Source organism: Camarhynchus parvulus, chromosome 1A (genome assembly GCF_901933205.1).
Source record: "Camarhynchus parvulus chromosome 1A, STF_HiC, whole genome shotgun sequence".
Taxonomy (NCBI): Eukaryota; Metazoa; Chordata; class Aves; order Passeriformes; family Thraupidae; genus Camarhynchus; species Camarhynchus parvulus.
The window spans coordinates 58,381,574-58,403,060 of record NC_044586.1 but is presented as its reverse complement, the minus strand read 5'-3'; the positions used below and the strand labels follow the sequence as shown (position 1 = coordinate 58,403,060).

General features: G+C 41.0%; 1 protein-coding gene across 2 annotated transcripts in view; it reads right to left on the bottom strand.

The window, feature by feature from the left end:
* PTPN12 (protein tyrosine phosphatase non-receptor type 12) overlaps nucleotides 1–16,897 on the bottom strand; it is a 70,854-nt gene extending 53,957 nt beyond the window's left edge. Inside the window, exon 1 of one of the 2 annotated variants that reach the window (XM_030959336.1) lies at nucleotides 16,645–16,897. In XM_030959336.1, the coding sequence (XP_030815196.1) occupies nucleotides 16,645–16,743 (99 nt within the window). In that variant the 5' untranslated portion in view covers nucleotides 16,744–16,897. The remainder of the gene's footprint in view (nucleotides 1–16,644) is intronic. The other variant, XM_030959335.1, reaches the window with a different exon arrangement.
* Nucleotides 16,898–21,487: the final 4,590 nt, after the last annotated feature.

Sequence of the window (21,487 nt, the reverse complement as noted above, 5' to 3'; positions counted from 1 at the left end):
CATCCTGGCCAAATTCCAATTTCTCAGCACTTCCTGCAAGCCTTATTTAGATCATGTCTTCATCCACCTTGCTAACACTATTTGTTGGTCATACACAGTGATCTGTGCATTTATCTACTCATCTTCTTTCCTAATTATGAATATACCTATTGTATATATATAGGAATTAGAATCTCCCATGTGTAGCAGATTCTATTTCCAACAGCACTAAAAAAAACCCAGACACCTTACAGCTCCCTCCCAAAAAACTCAAAATGTTTAGAACATTTTGACATCCTTGCCAGGCAGCATAAGACAAACATATTCATATTATTCAATTGTATCAAACACCAAAACTATTAATATTCAACTAATTTATTTGTTCAAGTAACAAGCCCATCATCTCAGCACAAGTAGCTTTTACAAAGCAATACTTCTTTCATGGTTTATTGATTCTGATTTCATTATTATTTATTATGTACCTAAATGTTTAGCTACTACCCTGTAAATTAAAAATGCTAAAGGGTTAGTGAGACTGAATGGAAACCACAGGTTTCTTATTTTAAGAAATCCTCAAAAAAAGGAAAAAGCAGCTAAAGTAGATTCTAGGCTTTTCTACCTTGTAGAAAATGGCAAGTTACCACCTTGGATAGAATTCTAAGGCATACTTCAGATTTTAAAGAAGTTTCCCTCTAGCTAAAACCACAAATGCATAAACCGCTATTTATCTGCTTCCTTCCATCGTATATTGCAGAAGCTAACAAATGGAATACAGGAAAGACAGGTTTTGATGATCTACATGATTATAAGATAAGGAGAGAGTGGTTTTTTTCTTTATAACTTTGGGATTCTTTAAGTTTGGTATGAGCTATGCTTCATTAATGCAAGTCTGTTCAGCTTCTGGTACAATGAACTAATACAAGGACAGGGTTTCACTCCCACCCTACAGACAGGGGTCAGCTGGTTTGTTTTTCCTGTTTTTCCAGAGGCAATAGTTAATATCAATGACAACAGCTAATTATATATTGAGATTTTCTCTAACTGTTGCATCAAGTTTTAACAATATTTCACGGTTGTATTACACTATTTCACCTCTTAGCTTTTTACTCCAATTCTGTCACTTTAATCTTATTTCCTAAACCACTAACCTCCTTTATTGTCATTCCTTCCTCATCTCAGAGCAAGCGCTGTCTGTACAGGAACTTGCTAGGGACACTGGCTGCAGCCCACACTTGCCCATCTAGGAACAGGAAAGCTGCTCTTTTCTTGGCTTACATCTACATTAAAAAAAATTCTGAGCTGTGGTCAAATTCACATTCTAATTTTGGAAAACCAGAACCGATTTTAGCAAAGCCACAGAATTAACAACGTGACTTGGTGAGACACTGTCAGTGGATACTGGAAGAGCAGCAGCCACTGGATTGGCATCACAAAGCCCCACTGCCTGCAGAGACCAGAGTCAGGCCTTGTTTGAATGCAAAATGCTGGTGACAGCTCCTGGCACATGCAGAACTTCTTCCACATTTTTACTGTCTCTTTCAACTCAGTACATTGCTCAACATACATTAGTCATGGAGAGAGCAGCAGGCTGCCAACCTGCACACAAAAAAGCCATGAACACCTTTCCTGCTTTAGGTCACTAAAATGCAATGCAATCTCCACAAACTCCTCATTTAGAACAGCTTCCTCCTAACCTTGACAATTCTCTGCTGCCTTCTCCATCAAAATGTTGTTTTACCTCCCTCAAGAAACATACTTATTATATCATTTTACTACTGAACTTACATTTCCATTATTTTGTAAGTGTAATTAGGTGTCATTTCTCCAATCTCCAAATTTGTGAAGCTGCTAGTCACAGCTCTTCAGAAAGACAAAATAAGTAGATAAAATACAGGAAATTAAGAAAGTTGCTTTACCAAAGTTATTTCCTCCGATCTATCAAAGCCACTCTCGGGAAAAGTTAAATAAGGAAGAATGGAATTTAAAATTTCACAAAGATAGCAAATATTAAACCAAAGTGGGACATTTAAAAAAAAGAGGCAACTGGGAAAAAATGAGGCTATATAGCACTAAACATCTTAAAAGGAACAAGTAGCATTGCTGCTTACAGCCACAAAAACTATGTGACTTGCTCTTCAGTGTAGAAACAGATGTGCTTTTAGTCAGAAAAAACCCAAACTTGTAAGTTCCTGCAGATGTTGAGGACTGCCTATAGCTGTGTTTCTACCTAGAAAACAGGCTATAGATATTGCATGAAATTTGGACTGGGGAGAAACAATGACCCTTTCCAAATATCAGAATTCCCTACAATTACTACTAGGAGAATTATTTAAGCACAGTTAAATAGGACTCAAAAGTTCTCAATCTTATTTTCCCTTAATGAGAGTGGCAGCATTCCAAACTAAATCCATACCTTTAAAAGACCTCAATTAATTTTCAACACGTCAGTTAAATCCAATCTCAAATTCTGTATCTGCTGCTGCAGTTTGACTTTAAAGAACAGTAGCATTTTTCTAAAGCAATGCCCTCTTTAATCCTTCTGTTGTGACTTCCCTTAAAGGCTACCTTCTTCTCATTCCCAGTTTCTAGCATTGTGCATCAGTATTCCACTGGGCACCCAGAACAGCTATTAATGCTAATAAGCCCAGACAGGAATACACGTTTGTTCTAAAGAGACAGTAACTGCATGACAAGTAATAGGATGAGACGTACAGGATTGCTAAGTCCTGGCTTTAAAATGCAACATACAGAAACACATATTCCACAGCCAAAGCAAATTAATTCACAGGAGCAGTGAAGTATCACAATGTCTTATCAGGATGCAAGTGCTCCTTATAGCTGCATTATGGTGAATAGTAGAGGATGTGAGCGTGCTGAAGCGCACCACTTACTAGAAGATTGCATCCTGGCCCCAGTGCAAGCCTCACTGCTGTTCCCTCTGAATACTGACTGCATTCCTTGTCAGGAATCAATATTTATTTCTGAATACTCAAATTAGGCTTTGGTCTCCATGAATCTCTGTAATAAGCAAGCTTAGACAACAGCTCAACACTACAGCAGCTCTTTTGAGGAAAGGGATCCATAAGCAATATTACCTGGTCCAATACAATCCCTGAAATATTATTCCTGGTGAAATGAACAAACCACAACAAGAAAATTCATAAGGGGCACTGCACGAACATTCTTACAAAGACCATTTAAACCAGTCTGGTTAAATCTCATTGTCCACAGTCATTAAAAAAACAGTGACTATCAGAGCCAGGTAACATTTATAAATGTAACTTTCTCTTTAAGAGGATAACAAGGTCAATAAAATGTGTGGCTAAGCTACTCTGCTCTGAATTTAAAACCAAGACCCAAATAGACCAGCCAGTTCTACTTTGACCATTGAATTAAGAAAAAAGACAAAAAACCCACACGTATACTTACTTATAATCCAACAACTAATCATGCAATATTCACAAGCTTAAAAGGGTACCAAACTATACTATAGATAATCATTTACCTTCAGTTCATCACACCTGCATGAAACTAAAGCTTGTTCTGAAGAGCTTCTAGTCTAGGAGTCAGGCAAAGTTGAAGTGTATGAAACTTATTCACATGGTTTTCCACTCATCATGCAATGGCTTCTGTCATCCAAAACCAGTAAAAACCAAAGGTTTTAAAAAAATAAGGAAATCACTTTAGCAGCCCAGGGATAAGGTAGCACAAACAGAAATTGAAAAAAAAACCTAGTAAAATCCAATCACAACATAAAGAGAGGAGCAGAATTAAAACATTCAAGACAGATCAGAGTTGATATGGCTCAAAAATGCATGTTGCAATTTGCATAAGGTCTGACAGAAGTACTGCGCCCAGTGGAAAACTACACACTTCATAGGATGATTCAACAACTAGCTGACATAAATACAAAATTCCTGAAGGATATCTTGTTTATACAATGTCCACAAGCTAGATCAAATAAGCTAAAGACAAGTCAAAGACAAGAGTATGAATACAAGAGGAAGTTCACATGAGCAAGCATTTCTGTCTTGTCTTCCACAGAAATCCTTCCCCCACGGCCTTTGAGATAACCTCCAGAAGAAAGTCGGATAACTTCGGTTTTGCAAGATGTGGTGTGAATTTTAAGGGTTTTTCAAGCCCAGCTGGTAAATTAAAAGATTTTATGTACTTTTCACACAATATGACAATTCTATACCCACTAACCTACCAACCACAGGAAGGAGAGAAGGTGGGATCTCCATCCAAACAGATCTGCAGCTCAGGCATATGAAGTTGGTAAGCTGCTGTGGGTCGACCCCAGCTGGTACAAGGTGCCCACCAAAGCCACTCTACCCCTGTCCTTTGCAACTGGACAGGGGAGAGAAAAATATAATGAGAAGCTCATGAGTTAAGGACAGAGAGATCACGAACTGACAGCCAACATGGGCAAAATAGATTCAACCTTGAATTAAGTGAATTTATTACCAACAAATAATGAGAAGTAAAACAAATATTAAAAACAAGCAAAACAAACCAAAACACCCTTCCTCCAAAACAAACCAAAACTCCCTCCTTCCCAGGCTCTATCTACATCCTCCTCCCAAGCAGAGCAGGGAGATGGGGAATGGGAGTGACAGTCAGTTCATTACGTGTTTTTCTTCTGCCACTGCTCAGGGAGATGAGTCCTTCTGCTCCAGCATGGGATCCCTCCTGTGACAGTGGTCACTGAGGTTTTCAGGTGAGGTGAGAGACGAGAACGTTGACTTCATATTCAGAAGGCTTGATTTATTATTTTATGATATATATATACATTACATTATAACTATACTAAATAGAAATAGAAGGAAAGGTTTCTAGAAGCTAGCTAAGCTAAGAATAGAAAAAGAAAGAATGATAACAAAGGCAGTTCTCTCGGATTCTGTCAGAGAGAGCTCGGCTCTTGATTAGCCAATAATTATAAACATCCAAGATGGGCCAATCTAGACAGACCTGTTGCATTCCACAGCAGCAGATAACTATTGATTACATCTCGTTGCTGAAACTTCTCAGCTTCAGCAGGAAAAATCCTAAAAAAAGATTTTTCATAAAAACGATGTCTGCGACACCCTCCCACAGGAGACAGTTCTCCAGAAACTTCTCCAGCGTGACCCTCTCACCAATAAACACCAGATTCCATTACCAGACTAAACAGAACCTGTTAGCAGGGGAAGGAGGGGCCAAAAACCCCCAAGATAATAAGTAAATATTGTCTGCTTTGTTATCATTTTTCTTATTCAGGTGTTCCATGCAAACTATTTCATCTACACCATCTGTACACAATATGGGAAACTCCTGACTTCAGCATCAAGTTCTGGGGGTGTTAAAGTGGTAAGTAATACAACAGGCCAATAAAAAATAAACCACATGGCACCCAAAGAACAGAGGAAACTCATTTTTGCATTTGTTTACAAAAGCCAGTTCCAGTGCCTCCCTGGCATGCCCTACAAGATCCCTTACCTAGCAAAAAGTCACAGTCAGTTTTAGTTTGAAATGTACTGCCTCTAGAAATAAATAAGTTCTTTACCTACTTATATCCCTTCACTGAATTCCCTTGTAACTTCATTGCTGCTTTTCTCACTTCTAAACATATCCTGACCTCAGATACACTTAATACATCTGGAAGTTACCTTTCTCCATAAGAGCTAAAGACACCATCATTGAAATTTTTTATACCCACATACTTTCATTGGATGATCATATCATCTTACTGTACCAGACAGAGAATACTTTTTCTATGAATTCGGGAAGGGAAGCCCATTATGTATGCTGTAAGGCTGGAGAAACAGGATGCTGGCTTCATTTTCACAGGATCACCAATTTAAACAGTGCTAATGCTTTCTAAATTGCCATGCCAGAAAGACATGTTGCTAAAGCTTTGCACCAAAAGTACTGTAGTGTTTGATCATGTATAAGGTACCAAATGCAAGCTCACTTTCAGGATAATCCGTATCAGAATTAGTTATGGAATTAGCTAGCATTTTAGAAAGAAATATTCTTTCCCTTTAGGAAATCACACTGATTTATGGCAACAGCTTGCTGACTTTGGGATACACACATTTTTTTTCAGTGTTATTGGTCTCTCATTTTAAATCAGTTATCAAGAGGCTATAGATTTCTGTAATTTGTAAAAAAGACAACTAGGCTTCTCTGCCACAGTTTTACCTGCTCTTTTCAGAACAACAAAAATAGGAAGTTGACATCTCAGACAATTTGCAAGCTGCATTGGTTGCATTTGGAACCACAAAAGGGAAAAGTAATGAAAGCTCCAATTTCATCATCTTAGTCAAAATATTAAGAAAATAGATGGTACCAGTTGAAGAAGCAACTGTAGCAGTGTTACCACAGAATGCCAGGGCAATTTCCACAGCAGCTCTGTAGAATAGCCTCTGGAAAAGTTCTTCTGTTTATAAAGAAAATATAAAAGGTTATGGTAGGGCTTAATCTGCAGCTTAATAACAACTTATTTCAGAGCACTCAGTTTGAAAAGCATACTGATGTCCAAAGCTTTAAGTGCCTGTGCAGCACTTAATGCAGTTCTGTAGCAAAGAGCTATTAAAGGAAACAACATGTATTTCTCCCTTCTGGGCCCAGTCTTCATGAAGCAGGAATAACAGAAAAATAAAGCATCTATAAAACACCATATTTCTTTACTAAAGTAAATTCCAGTGTGTGCCTACAGTACTTTCCAAGTCCTTTCTACCTGCCTAAAACCAGTCATTTTTCTCCATTAATATTTTCATATAGCTCCCTGTATGTCCATTAACATCACAGTTCTGTTTATGCAATCTCAAAGAAAATGAGTTAAAATTGATTTTACAGTCTAATTTGGTCATAATAAAAATCCACAGTTTTGTGTAACCACCTAAACTACTAAACTTGAAATCTTAGAAGTAACTGTTGAATACTTAGAGCTATCTGGGGACATTCACAGTATCTAAGAGATTATTTCCTTCCTTTAGCAGTTTGTGCAATAGGGGTGCTGCCCTATAGACAATTTATAATTAATTCAACTCTGCAGGAATTCTCAGTTTCTTGAAGCAGTTCAACTAACCTACATATACCCTTCCCTCCAGAACAGTTTCCTTTTCCAGCTTTATTTTGAGCAAAATGTTTCCCCTGAGTATTCCTACTGGACAACTGTATTCATTTTAATTAACAATTACCTATTGGCTAAAATAATCCGAATATACATGAGGGAGTAAGTAATAAAGAAAGAATTCCAGCTGTAATCCCGTTTCCCGTGCATGAAGGTAAAGATTCAAGTAGAAAATATAGGAAGAATTAAAACTTATTTTCTACACATGTAAAAACAGTAAAAAAAGAGCTGCAAATATGCAGGACATGATACATTTACCACTGAGACATCTCCATGATTAATTTTACTGTCACAGAGCAGCCAGTCATCAGTTTCCAACCCAGCCTACCCACAGTCTGAGAGCAGTGCACTATTCCTATCACTTGTTCTTCTGTCTGTTCTGCTTTTTATATTAATCAATCTCTAAGTTTTGTGCAGTGAAAGAACTAGACAACTAATCCAATAAGAACCTTTGTCTAAGTAGCAAGCTATACCCAAGTATCACACATGCTACCCACACACTTGAGGAAAAAAAGACACTGTTCCATCACAGGGTTATGCATTACAGAGTCAAACATAATCAAATAAGAAGTGAAACATTTAGGACAGAGTAGAACACTATTCAGGCTTCTCAAGAGTAGTGCAGTTCCCACAGCAATCAGTCATTTAAACAGGATGCATAATCTACACTGACAAGTCCTCCGAACACTTGGACAGGAAACCCAAGAAACATCCTTTCAGTTTGGAACCAAGTTGTTCAAAGATAGCTGTGTCCTCCAAGAACTACCAGGAGAATAAAAGAATGCCATAATCTCATAATGGAAGATAAAATGTATTTTAAAATGTAATCAACAATGGAAAACAATATGAAAATTCTGGAACAGGCCCCTGAGACTCTCAAATGTGACAAATAGCTGGAAATCATGCCAGCAAGTCCAGGAAAAATGTGCATGAACCAGAACCTAGAACTAGTCTAGCTCGGCACAAGAAATTAATTTCTCATCCATGATATTGACCCTAAAGCAAATAAGAAAGATAGCAAGGATAGCACCAACAGCAGAGGTGCTGACTGCTCAATATCAATAAAAGCAGGAACATAAGACATCATTTATCACCACATTCCTTTCAGCCTCTCTTTGGTTGTATTAGCTGCCCAGAGGGACAAGCCTTGCCAGCTGAAAGATGGTCATTTCCCTCTCCAGACCCCCAAAAACTCCACTCTTCCACTGATCCACATAGAAGCTGTTCTTCTAGTGATCAAAGAGTCCAAAACATCTGTGTGTTTCAGAAGAAAAACAAAAAGCAGATGTCATCCACATGAGGCAGCAAGAATGACGAGACAGCAGGACAAATGCAGCAAGATGTAAAATTGTTTAAGAGGACACCACTGTACTCTGACCTTAGACAAACAAACTCAGCTACAGCTTATGAGACTACATAAAAAGGAAGGTAATGTAAAAAAGTTTGGTTTAAAATGACAGGTTCAGTGTCATAACTAAACGAAAGAGATTAAAGTAGTATATACATTCTTAAAAGTAATATGGTTTTAACTAAACTAACTTCCCCTTAGAGGCTGGTGCTTTCCAAACTATGACTTTAGACACCAAAAATCATGGCAAAGATCAGGCAATTAAAACAAATAAATTTTAATATGTTTAGGAATCAAGGTCTGCTCTCCAACATGTAAAACATGAAGTACATAGACCTCCTGCCAAAAAGGAAGGAACACAAGTTATATAGATACCTTTAACAACTGTGTTAAAATTTCTCCAAATCACAGCAAATGAAAAATAGCACAATACAACCAATCCATACAGCACTTAAAACTTTCAGTCTGCTCATGCAGTTGCCCTTGGCCCATTCCTAACACTAGGCAATTCAACTCTTTCTGCAGAACTAAGGGAGCTCAGAAGTAAAATTAATATAGAAAATCAACTGTCAGAAGCATTTTGGTAGGATTTCCTTCAAAATTGATGCTTCCTTACAGAAATCTGAATGAATGAATGAAACATATTTCTTTATTTGCTTTGTTCCTAATGACATGTGTAGCCCATGAGGCAACATCATTCATAGCTTCAGTCATCTTGCAATCGGCAGATATTTTCCCCCATTGAAGTAACTGCCTTGCTACTTTTTAGAGCTGATAATTCAATTCTTCTAGGTTTTACTTTCACAAGACACTTCCATTAGGACAATATTGTCTTTAAGTCTTCTCATAAATTAACACCAATAAAATTGCCTTTTAAAGAAATTAAAAGTATTGCCTTGTAGGAGGACAGATAGGAGCAAAAATTAGGTCAACTAAACTAGGTCATCCATTTATACCACTATTTATCTGGTACCTTTTGGGAAACATTTTTCTCTACTTGATCTTTTTAGCTGTGTAAGAATTTTTTCATTCTAAAGCTGATGACAAAACAGCAGCTAGAACAAGGCCCTCAGGGACACAAGCAGTAACCTTCCTATGCAAACCTCAGTGACTGAAACATCCTGACATTCAGAGATACCTAAAAACAAGTTTCCAACCCAGAGTGACAGCCCTAAAGCCTGCCAGTTCTGACTGTGCTCTTCTGCTCTTACAACTCTTCCCTTACCTTGCTGCACTCTCAGCTTCCCTAGTAAAGCTACTGGCTTTGCACTCATTGTCTCACCAATATTGGGTCTGAACACAGTCTGGTTTCTTGAAGGTGCAGAGGGACTCCAGACACAGCTCCAACAATACAGCTGCTCTCTGTGCTGCAGGTTCTAGATCCAAAACTCCACAGCCATACCAGAGTGTGGCTCTCTTTTCATAAACACATTCTGATTGCTCAGATTTGAACAAATAATTCACGAGTTAAGTTTATATTAGCAAGTTGGGTTTTTTTTGTCAGATGAAGCAGGAAAACAAAGAGCTTAATCTCTCTGCAACGTTCACGTGCTAGTTAAATGAAACAGAAATGCAGGTCCATGCTTCATTTAGGGCAAACACACACAGCTGAGTTATCCAAGCTTGTGCTGGCATAACCACAGCAATTGTGGAGTACAACAGCTTGAGGAAAACACCAGGATACAAACAATGCACTTCCTAATGGCACAAAGAGCTCCTGCTCTACCTAATTCACTTGTGCTTTACTCAGTTCCTTATCTGACCTTTAACACTGATGCCTCTCCCTAACTGAAGGGCTGTTATACAAGACCAAGAAAAAACCATCATCTACCATCTGATTTCAGGTCTAGAAATGCATATCCAAGGTACTGCTACAGTTTCACGTTTTCCCAACACTAAGAATGCATTACTATTTTCCCTATGCCAAAAAGTCCTTTGTACTAAGCATACTGTAGTCAAACTGTAGCAGCACACAATGGAAAATCCACAAATCTTAAATAGTAACAGCAAAGAAGATAGAACATAATTTCTGTTTATTACAAACTAATGGCTTTAAGAGATTAATATAGAAGCCTCAGACTTCTGTTGCACTCATGATCAATGAATGTATACACATTAGATAATCTGAATATCTGCTTACCCTTCCCCTGCTCGCAGAGCTGATAACTTATACTTAGCTGTAACAGCATCAAGGAAAAACAACCTGAACAGACTGCAATTTTAAAGTAAATTACATGCAATCCCAACCAAGAAACTCATACTATAGATCAGTGCCACATATACAGAGTACTATACAGACTTACAACCATGCTTATACAAATACATAAGCATGTAGATGGAGCTACAGAAATATAGATTAGTGTCTAAGGTTGATGAATTATGGCCACATGAGACATATCCATATATAGGTATCTACTGATATGTATCTATCTACATACATATATAACTAAATTCAGCAAAAGGTGCTGTAAAATTGAGGTAAGAATAAAAACAAAGTATGTATTTGACGTGCTATTTAAATTATTTGGATTGCATGTAATGTGCCACGAGGTGCAAGGTCAACATTACCATTTGCTCCTCCTGAACAATTCTTTAATATTCTGCAAAATCCATACACAACCCTTTATTCCATGAGAACAGTAGACTTATACACTGCTGTCTTTCAAAAATGAGCAAACAGAACTTATTACCACACAAGCTATTTGACACAACCCAGAGCATTGCCTAACTGACTTGGTTTAGTTTCATGTGCTGAAAGAACAGCACTTTTAGGCAGAGCTTGCAAGTTCTTACACCCCAGGGTCACTACAGCAGCTTTGTGGCTGTGTTCAACCACCTCTGTGAAAATTCAAAATGGCATCTTTGAAGCAACAGAAACAGCACTCATTTCCTCAGAAGGGGACAAAGGAGCTGAATATTTAAACTGAATGATTGTTCATGCAAAACCGTATTTTCATGTAACATTGAATGAACAGTATTTCACAAAATTTCAGAAGCCTCCAAAGTCTGGGCTTACTGAAATGACTATTCAGTGACATTGCTCCAGCCAGATTTGGTCCATGTAAAAGAAGCTTTATGAATGGCCTCGATGACTACAACCACACACAATGGGGTCATGTGCTGGGGTGTGCCCCCCACAGACAAATTAACAGCATCTAGCTGAAATATGTAAATGGAAACAAAACTAAAAATACATTTACAAGCAAATTTAAGCATAACATGAAAGGTGACTACTAACAGATCCATTATTTAACCCTGAAATGATAAAAATGCACAAGGCATATCTGAAGTGACAGTTGCCTATGACCTATTAACTGATTGCTAAGAGCAGAGTTCCTTATGACTGATCAGCTGTACAACACACTTAGGGGTCATTTTCTCCAAGGCAATTACTCCTTCTGTCACACTCTAGGGAAAATAAGTGCTCCAAACAGATTTTCCAAAAGAACCCAATTCACAAGAATTCCATGTAAACCTCTGCTTACACCAATTGAATCTTGGATTTGAAGTTTCAAGAAATAGTTTACCATCTAGTTGATTCTACCAAAGCATTTTTCACAGTTTAACCTTCACAGATGCAAATATCTCTTGAAAAAGACAGCATGCATTTCATAACACAAAGCATTGGCGTTTCTAACAAAATATTACAAGCACCAAACTCATTAAATAGATACTAGAAAACATCACTTCCAAAAATGTCTATATGGTGGGATCTTAAAAAAACTGCAGAGATAGTAAAAATAAATGTTTTATAAGTTTCCAGATTATATGCCTGTCTTATAAATTTGAAAAGTATCTTCACAGATACTCAAGAGGTGCACTAATAGTATTGAAATCAGAAAGGCTTATGCAAATGCACATTAATACACAGAGAAGCTTTAAGAGGGGCATTTCTGAAGTGTTACAGTAGAATAGGTATTTCTGGTGTCCCTAATGCTGCTCCAGAACCAGAACAAAATCTATGTCATGACTGGCATCAGTATGTGGACTACTAACTATCTATCTTAGTAGTTTTAATCAGTGATTTAGTATAGTGTAGACTGTTCATTCATTTTAAGCAGCCTTTAGGCACTTTAGAAATTGGGCCTTTTCCTAAAAAATATTACCAAAAAACAAAACAAAGACAAAAGCCTCAAAAAACCACAAAGCAAGTTTTATAACATCTGGTGTAGCACTTCGTATGAGCAGCTACATTTTATCTTTGCAAGTCAAGCACATTCTATCTCCCATTAAATAGCATTTTCATAAAACAATCAGTTAGAAGTGCTTAAATATAAAAATGTCAAAACCCAACCAACTAGATGTAAAAAGCACAGAAACTAGTTTTTTACCTGTTTCAAAGCATTCAAATTCACTTTCATACTTCAGAAAACAGCAACTTGAATACTTTACTGTTTCCAAAACTAAAAGTTTCATTTTAGACAGATTGAACAGAACACAGACACACAATACTCAGTTGAGTTAGTTACCTGTGCCCTCTTGAATGAAAGGTATAGATATCTGTGACTAGGTGTAACAAAGTTGTTTAAAAAATTTATTATTATTTAGACTGATGATCTAAGACAAGACCACTTTGACACCACTTCCTCCAAACAGCAGCTGAGGGTCCCTTACACAGCATCCATCACAAAAAAACCAACATTCTCAGCCATACACAGTATTCCATGACAACAGATTAGCCAGATATATAACTCAAAAGATGAAGCAAGACTGTCATATACTACAAAACAATTGAAACATCTGATTCTTGAAGGCAAAACTTCACACTATTCATATTTCAGTTCTCCTATAACAATGGCAGTCTACATCAAACAAGAGAAATGAGTGTCAGGATGCTTTTGTCATGACTATAACGTAAGAAAACAAAAATGTGTTAATCGTGGGTAGATTAAAATTTAAAAATAAATCAGCAAATAATATTTATCAAGAGCTCTCTAAATTCTAGAATAGATGTTTTCTGTTCCTCCATATGGAACTTTGACTTCCAACCTTTGTTTGATGTAATACACATGTTCATTACAAAAAAAATGAGAATCTAGACCATGCTGGTCGTATTCATACAGCGTGAAACACCAAGAGGAAGCAATCTATACTTATTTCCTTCTACCCAAATAGCAATGTCAGCAAAAACCCAGGAAAATATATACTCCTGGATGTACTGCAACCATGGTAGCAAAGTCCTAACCTACATTATTTTAGGAAAAAGCCCACTTGCCCCATATCCACATACACATGATTACTGACAAGGCCTACAGACATGTCGGTCCTGTTTCCAAACTATCCACTTCATTTAATCCTAACTGTGCACACCCAGAGTACTGAAGTGATCTACTAATAAGTCCTGCTTACTTCCTAGTGCAAATTAATTAACTGCATTTGATTTCCAGTAACAAACTTGCCTCTGGTGCCCAGATCATAGAGTTTATCTTGCTGTTGAGGGGAGGTGGGGAGGCACTGGTGGAGTGGGTAATAATCAACTTTCCACCTTCCAAGAGGAAGTTGTTTCCAGGTATGTCAATGGCATTATTAAATTGCAGTCTTAGTCATCTACACTCTGGACTTTCAATAGCAATCAGCCAGGCTTATCAGCCTACCTGTGCACACCTCTAGCTTCTCTACCCTGTCCTCCAGCACTCCTGGGCACGCAGCATGCGCTTTTAGTTCATTCACTCAGGCCCTATATACATCTCTCTAAGCCTATTACTCAACACATTCAAGGGCAATAAAGACCTAAAAGTAAGGAATTGTTTTCATTTGCATTCACCCACTATTCCATTCATATTTTAGATTCCATTTTGACTTGGAAATGAAGTGATGAGTAACAGCAATTCCTATTCCACAAACTTGCCACTATTTAACAGCCACAGAACATCCTGCACTTAAATGAGATAACACAACTTCCTCCCTCCTCACCCCTCAAAAAACATCTACTCATTCTTTAACTGAACAGAATACTGAAACTTAAATCCCCTTTACCTCTCTTTCCTTCCTTTTCCATAATTTCAAAGAGGACCTAGGCATAGCTCTATTAAGATGGCCAAATACATCCCAAAACACATACCCCAAAAATCCCAAAATACCCCAGTACATTCATAGTGAAAAAAAACCGTTAAAAATCAGCAATTATGATTCTTGTCATCACACTAATCTATGTCTGCTTTATTACATAAAGGTGAATATTAGAACTGAAGATCCTAATTTCCTGGTTTTCCTTTAATTTCCAATACAAAAATCAAATATGAAAGTTTGAAATACAAAATGCTAAAGGACAAAAGAAATTTTCAACACAATTCTCCCCGAAACATTCAACACTCTTTCAGGCAATACATCTTTCTCCTGAAATGTCTTGCCCATTAGTTCCTAAAAATCCTATTTTCCCATTTTTACCCATATTCTCTTTTCTTGCTGCTACAGGAAAGCAATGGGAAAACTCACTGTCTATACTGTTGAAAGCCACAAAAACAACATGCTGTCAAATAGAGAAATTGAAACAAAAGCTATTTTTCCATACTGGGGTGCCACTGCTTCAAAGAAAAGATGATAAAAATATCTATTGTATATAATTTGATGACAACAAAGCTAAAACATCAGGATAATTATCAGATATGAAATGGTAGAGGTGGATTAGGAGATCTAGAACAAAGTACTTAACACAGAGATTATTAAAAATGTCCCTCATTTTGCAGTAGTCTAGGCCAGCCTTTCTGTAAAGTATATATAATTTACATGAACAAGACAGGCTCATCAGTACAAGGCAAGATGTCAATTCGTGTTAAATAGCAATTCTATTACTAAAATTATGACTTAATAAAAAGCTTCTGTCAAATTCTGTAACCTTTAAGCTCTCATGTGAAGATTCAAAAGGGTCCTATCGCTTCAATGGCGTTCTTCACTTCACACTTTCCTCTCTTCCTTTCCCACACGCTCAGATGTTTCAGCAGCATACTTTTAGCATTTGCAAAATCCTGCCCAAAGAGCGTGGCCGATTTCCCACGGGCTCCCTCCCCACCCTGGATGAACTCGTTACTTCCCAAAGTCCATTTCCTCTTCCAGCCCTGGACCTGCCAGCGCTCCCAACGCCCCTCGCCTTGCGCAACATCCGCGGCCTCCTCCCCACATTTCGGACAATCTCCGATGCGACGCTTACATTGAGTGGTTTTTGGTGGTTTTTTTTTTTTTTTTCCCAGAGCACTACCACAGACTGACAGCTTAAAGGGCTAACGATGTGCTTTTAATCCCAAAGAGCCGCACATAATAAAACGAGATACAAAGACAGATACGGAGGGCACTAACCCGCTCTCCTTCAGCTCCTCTGCAGGTCAAACTGCATTTTGATATTAAGTATTTAAATGATATTGAAAAGTGCCAGCAACATCTGCCCAATCAAAATTATTGTTCACAGCTCAGACGACCAATTCAAAAGATAAAACTCCCGATATATTGTAACAGCTCTATTAAACAGCTAAAATAAACCAGGAAAAGCACTAATTCTCCGAGAAAATTTTTCCCCGAGCGCACACGTTAACCAAAGGCTGACGGTGAACTGATCTGGAAGGAAGAAAGGACGAGGGATACAGGCAGGGCTGCGATGGGGGATGGGAGACATTAGCGAAGGGAAGATGAATATTCCTCCAAGGACTATCAATACGTTTAACACATCTCCTCGGAAGGAAGAGAAATCTCAAGCAGGCACCTACAGGGGCAAATCAAAGGGGAAGGAGCTCCCGATTATCCCCAGCTGCCATCACAGACGGCAACCCTGCAGAAAAGGGGCTGCCGGGGCGAGGAAGCGCTCGCAGCCCCCCCGCCTCGCCTCCGTCCCCTTTATGTGCTCAGGGAAGCAGCGGGGCGGGTGGACGAGGAGCCTCGCGGCGTATTTTGCAAGAGCCGATGACCACCGGCTGCCCAGGAGCGGGGAAGGGCCAGGGCCGCGGTGACAAACCTCCCGGGGCTGGAGGGCAGGAAGGAGCTGAATCCAGGCGGACACTCTCCCTCCCCCCGCCGAGCTCCGAGGCGGCGGTGGGCACAGGGAGCCGGCCGAGCCCCGGGGCACACAATAGCCGGTCACCCCCGGGGATGCGAGCCCGCCCGCCCCGGCCCCCCCGCTGGCGGGGGATGGGGAAGGGGCTGCGGGTCACCCCCACCCCGCCCCGGGGGCGGCAGGAGCCCCGCCCGCCCCACCCGCGCCGCCGCCCCTCACCATGAAGTCGCTGGCGAAGTTGTCCTCCCCATTGTGGTCCGTGTCCTTCATGGCCTGGACTCGCTTAATGAATTTCCTCAGGATCTCCTCCTGGCTCATCCTGCCCCGCCGGCCGCCCTGCGGAGCGGGAGCCCCGGCCGCCCGCCCGCTCTCCGCCCGGAGCCCACTCCGCCGCACGACCCGTCACCCGGCTGCCTTCCTTCCCCTCTCTGCCTCGCCTCTCCCCCGCCCGGGCCTGTCCGCGGCCTGCTGGCCCCGCTCTGGCTCCGCTCCCGCCCCGCTCACGGCCGCCTGGCCGCCCGCTCCATCCTCCCCTCCCTCCGCCCGACCCTCCCTGGAGCAGCCGACACGGACACGACACGGCCCCTCCTCCTCCCGCCCCGCGCACGCGCGGCGCCCGCCCCGCCCTGCCCTCTCCCCTGTGCCCCGCCCCGCCCCGGCAGCGCTCCGCGCCCATTGGCTTCCCTGACCGTCGCCTCGCCCTATTGGCGGCCGCGCACGCCAATCACCGGCCAGCCGGGCTTCGAGGGAGCGCTCGCAGGGCTCCACGCCTCGCCCTCTCCCTCTGCCCCCCCCCCCGTTTCCCATGGATGGGACCGCCCGAAGGGCGCCTCATGGAGCGCTGGAAGGGAACACTTGGCGCGCGAGGGGGAGGCTGAGCGGAGCGCAGCGCGGTTTCCCCTGGCTGGAGCACAATGGGCGGCAGTGGGTGCCCGCGGCGCCGCGCCGGTAGGCAGCGGCACGTCGGGACATGTCGTCGCGACAGCGCCGCGTCCCGGGGCTGGGGGCTCACGCAGCACCCTACTGGAACGCCCGGATCAGAAGGGTCCCGCCGCGGGTGGGAAGCCCGCAGCCGTGCGAAGTGCCGGGGGTCGCTGCCGCGGCGGGGCCGAGGCGCGGCAGCGGTGGACGTCGGGCAGCGGGAAGATGGCGGGGCGGGACAGGGGACGGGCGCGGACACCTGGCCGGGGACCGCTGCTTGCGTATTTGTATGTATGTATATTAAGTGTGTATATATATATGTGTGTGTTTATATTAATTTTTCATATATATATATGTATATATATGTAAGTGTATACTCTTTATGAAGTGTGTATATATATGTATATGTGTGCGGATAGATAGATAGATAGATAGATAGATAGATAGATAGATAGATAGATAGATAGATAGACCTACTTAATAAAAACGTCCACAGGCGAAGCTGGTTCATGGAAGTGCCGCCGGCAGGTGTCTGCGGGCTCCGGGCCGGTGCCGGGCGGGGAGAAGGTCCCGCACCCCTCGGCACCGCAGCGAGAGGGCTCAGGCACCCCGCGCCTTCCTATTTTAAACACAGAGAGCCTAAAATCTCTGCCTTACGTGTTGTCAGAGGATTCGGCAATGTGCTATTTTATTCCTAATGTTATATGGAAAAGTTAAACTCCTTCATGTTTGGTGTCCTGATGACATTTATAACTTCTCCTTAAGCAAAGTAAAGCAACTGTAGGGGTGTGCGTATGTATAGCCTTATAGCTTAATAAATATTCCAAGTGAAGTCGTTTAAAATGCAGTTTCATTGATGAAGATCTACACAGCCTTGAGCGATGCTGTTGATCCAGTAGAAGTTTGTCACACAGGCAGATCATAAAGGTCCAAGCTGAGAAGCATAACTCAGCTAAGTCACTCCTGCCCGTTCCCTGCCGCGGGAGTGTGTGGCGCTTGCAGTGCCACCAACACAACCCCTGTTGGACAGAGCATCGAACCGGCTCAGGGAACTCACTCAGCTGCAATATAAGTCCATAGAAAATCGGTGTGTTTTCTTCTCTGATCATTCCATTAATCTAGCTTTGTTACCAAAAGAAACCTACAGAAAGCTTGGTCCTCCTGTGTTGGTGTAGTTTATCACTGTTTTAGAAGGCTGCCGAAGAATACCACTTCCACAGCAGAATGACTACAGTGGCACATTAGCACCCTCAGCCCAATTCATTGCCCGCTAACTCACCATCTTCTTAGTGGAGGCAAGTTTTGAGATATGGCACAGGAGCCTGAGCTGTAGCTGCTGATGGACACACATTTCCTTCTCCTGCATCTGCTGCAGACACAGCCGTCTCTGGTAGAGGGGTAGGCTGGAAAATTGAGAGGCTTAGCATTTTCACATGACTTGCTGCAGACTTCAGCATCTTATTCAGGGTTTGGGGGTTTTAGCTGTTGATGTTCATCAGCTAATATACAGGAGACACATAAGGACACATGAAGGAGCTGGGAAAGGGCATCAGCTCTATGCTGAGGTTTAGTGAAGCCTTTAGTGAGCACTCCACACAAACACATCAGCTGCCAGTGCTCAGTCTCCTCTCCATGTCCTTTGCACCAGCTTCCATAATAAGCTAATCAATTGGCCCTGAAGAGCCGCAAGGATACCTGCTTTTCTTGTTTTAATTCCTCTTTTCCTTCTTTTCCAAACCTCCTTTTCTACAATACCAAAAAGCAGCTTTAAAGGGAAAGACAGAAATTAGAAAGAGACCTGAGACTGGAAGGATAGCTGGGGCTTGGATCATCAGATAATTTTTCTATGCCACCTTGCTGGATTTCCATCTGCTTCGGAAGGTTGCTGTTTGCTCAGCAGTTGTCCTGGTAAACCTGCTCCCAGTGCCAGATGGCAGGTAACTTCAGAAAAGTGATACTAGAGACTACACAACCAATTAAGGAAGTCTGGAATGTTATATGGTTTTCTTCATTTATTCACAAAACTGAGTTATAGAGGAGGAAAAGAAATATCATGATGAACCTGATGTTGTTATTGCCTGACATGGGAAGGACCCAGCTGTTATTCTGGCCTCATTCACAATCTGCAACTCAACTGTAACAAACTGTTGTGAACCAGCAAGTGTAACCGTGGCCTTTCATTTGGTTTAACTGATAAGAAGGTTATCAGTCTCAGAAGACAGAAAAAGCCCCCAAACTAGGCATGTGTCACTAGCCATAACAAAGGTAAATATGAAAGAAATTAGGAATAGCATGGAGAACTGTGCCTGGCATTGTCTGCCTGTGCATGTGTACCTGTACCTGGGAGAGCTGCAAACCAAATAGCACCAGTTCTATCTCCCACAGCCCTGCAAATGGTGCATGAAGTTGTCTCATGTCTGTGCTGTGAACAGACACCTCAAGCCTCAGCAGCAAAAATAGCATTTCAACCCAGGCTTTTGATCTGAGGCTCACAGTATCTGGGTTAACCCCAGACATCTGACCAATGCAGCATGTGTGCATGAGTGCCTATTTGTGTAGCTGTAGGAGAGGGGTGGAAAAACAGACACACAGCATGAATTACTCACCCTAGAGATAGAACAGGAAGTTTCAACCCAAATCTGTAGAAGAAAATTCTAGTTTTGTCTTAACAATCCATATAAGTATGGTCCTTGAAGAAAAGCTAGTAAATCACCTACAGCTTCTCTGCAAAAATCTCATTTTCCCTTGCTGTGCACTGCTCCAGCTGCAGCAGGGAAGGCAGACAGACACTTTTTTCTGTTCCAAGGTGGCTTCTCATGTTCCCACAAGGTAAACATGGACTAAATTGGTAAATGTGCTTCCTGGCCTGCCTACCATGGTGCTGCCCAGTCAATGGGACTACCACACATCCCACTTTACCAACCTTCAGAGGTTTCCTTCCAGCTGAGATGGAGCACAGGCTCACAGCAAAGCTGTTTGGCTTCAGTGCCTCTGTGGCTTGGAGTTGTGTTCAAAACCCAGCACATATCTACCAAAAAGTATGCTTCAGAAAGAAATCAAAGAACTGGGGTGGGAGGGAAGGGTGAAAGAACCCTACAGCTCTGAGTAAGGGCATCACCTCTGACAGTTTTAATACCTCCTTTGTCCAGCAAAACAAGACCTTGTGTATTCCTTGTAATTTCGTGTGACTACATTACAATGATTGCTCACTTTGTCACCAGTTTCTTCTCCCCATTGCAATAATCTGCAGACTCATGGACTTTCACTATTTGGAGTAATGCAAAAGAACCATAATGCACCATAACACTTTATGTTGTTGTATAATTAATAATGTAATGCTGAAATTATAATTAAACTAGGATAAATATATCCCATACATGAAAGCCCAATTAATTGTATCTGTCCTGGGTGTCTGAAAAGCTTTGGTAATCAAAATTATTTAGCATAAAAAATAAATGTTAGCATTTATAGATTTCATAATAACACTCCTGAAATATACTTTAAATGCAGTTAGTTGGAAGTTTTCTAAAACTGTGGTGTTTCAATGGAAAATGCTGTTTCTGTAAAAGTTACATTTTCCACAGGAAACAATTTTGCCAATGTTTTTCTGCTTTCCGACAAAAACAATGCACTGTTATACTTACAGATGCAGAAATGTCTTTACCATTGAAGTCAGCACAACTTGGGTTAGGGACTCAGCACATGAAAGGACTGGAGCATGGAGTATAAATGCCAGGAAGCTGTTGAACAGCTCAAGGGTACACATAAAAACTAAGTCCAAGCGAAACATTTGTCTTTGATCTGACAAACTGAAATGCAATGTGTCTTTCCACAAATGTCAAAATGTTTCATGCTGGTTGAAAATAGTTTAATGAAACATTCAGGAATATCAGGATCACATACTTTTTGTGTACTCTTATCCTCAAAACATCTCAGTATTTAGTCACTTTTGTTTCTGAAGAGGATAAAAATACTGTATCGAGTTTTCTGGCTGATCTTCAGCTACAATTTAACCACTTAGATTATAAGTAACAAACTAAAAGACAGCAACCCCCACGGAGTCTCAAAATTCTAATTTTGGAAACAAAAGGCAGCATGACAAATAGATCTAAGTAGGATACATAGTATCCTTTGTATACTA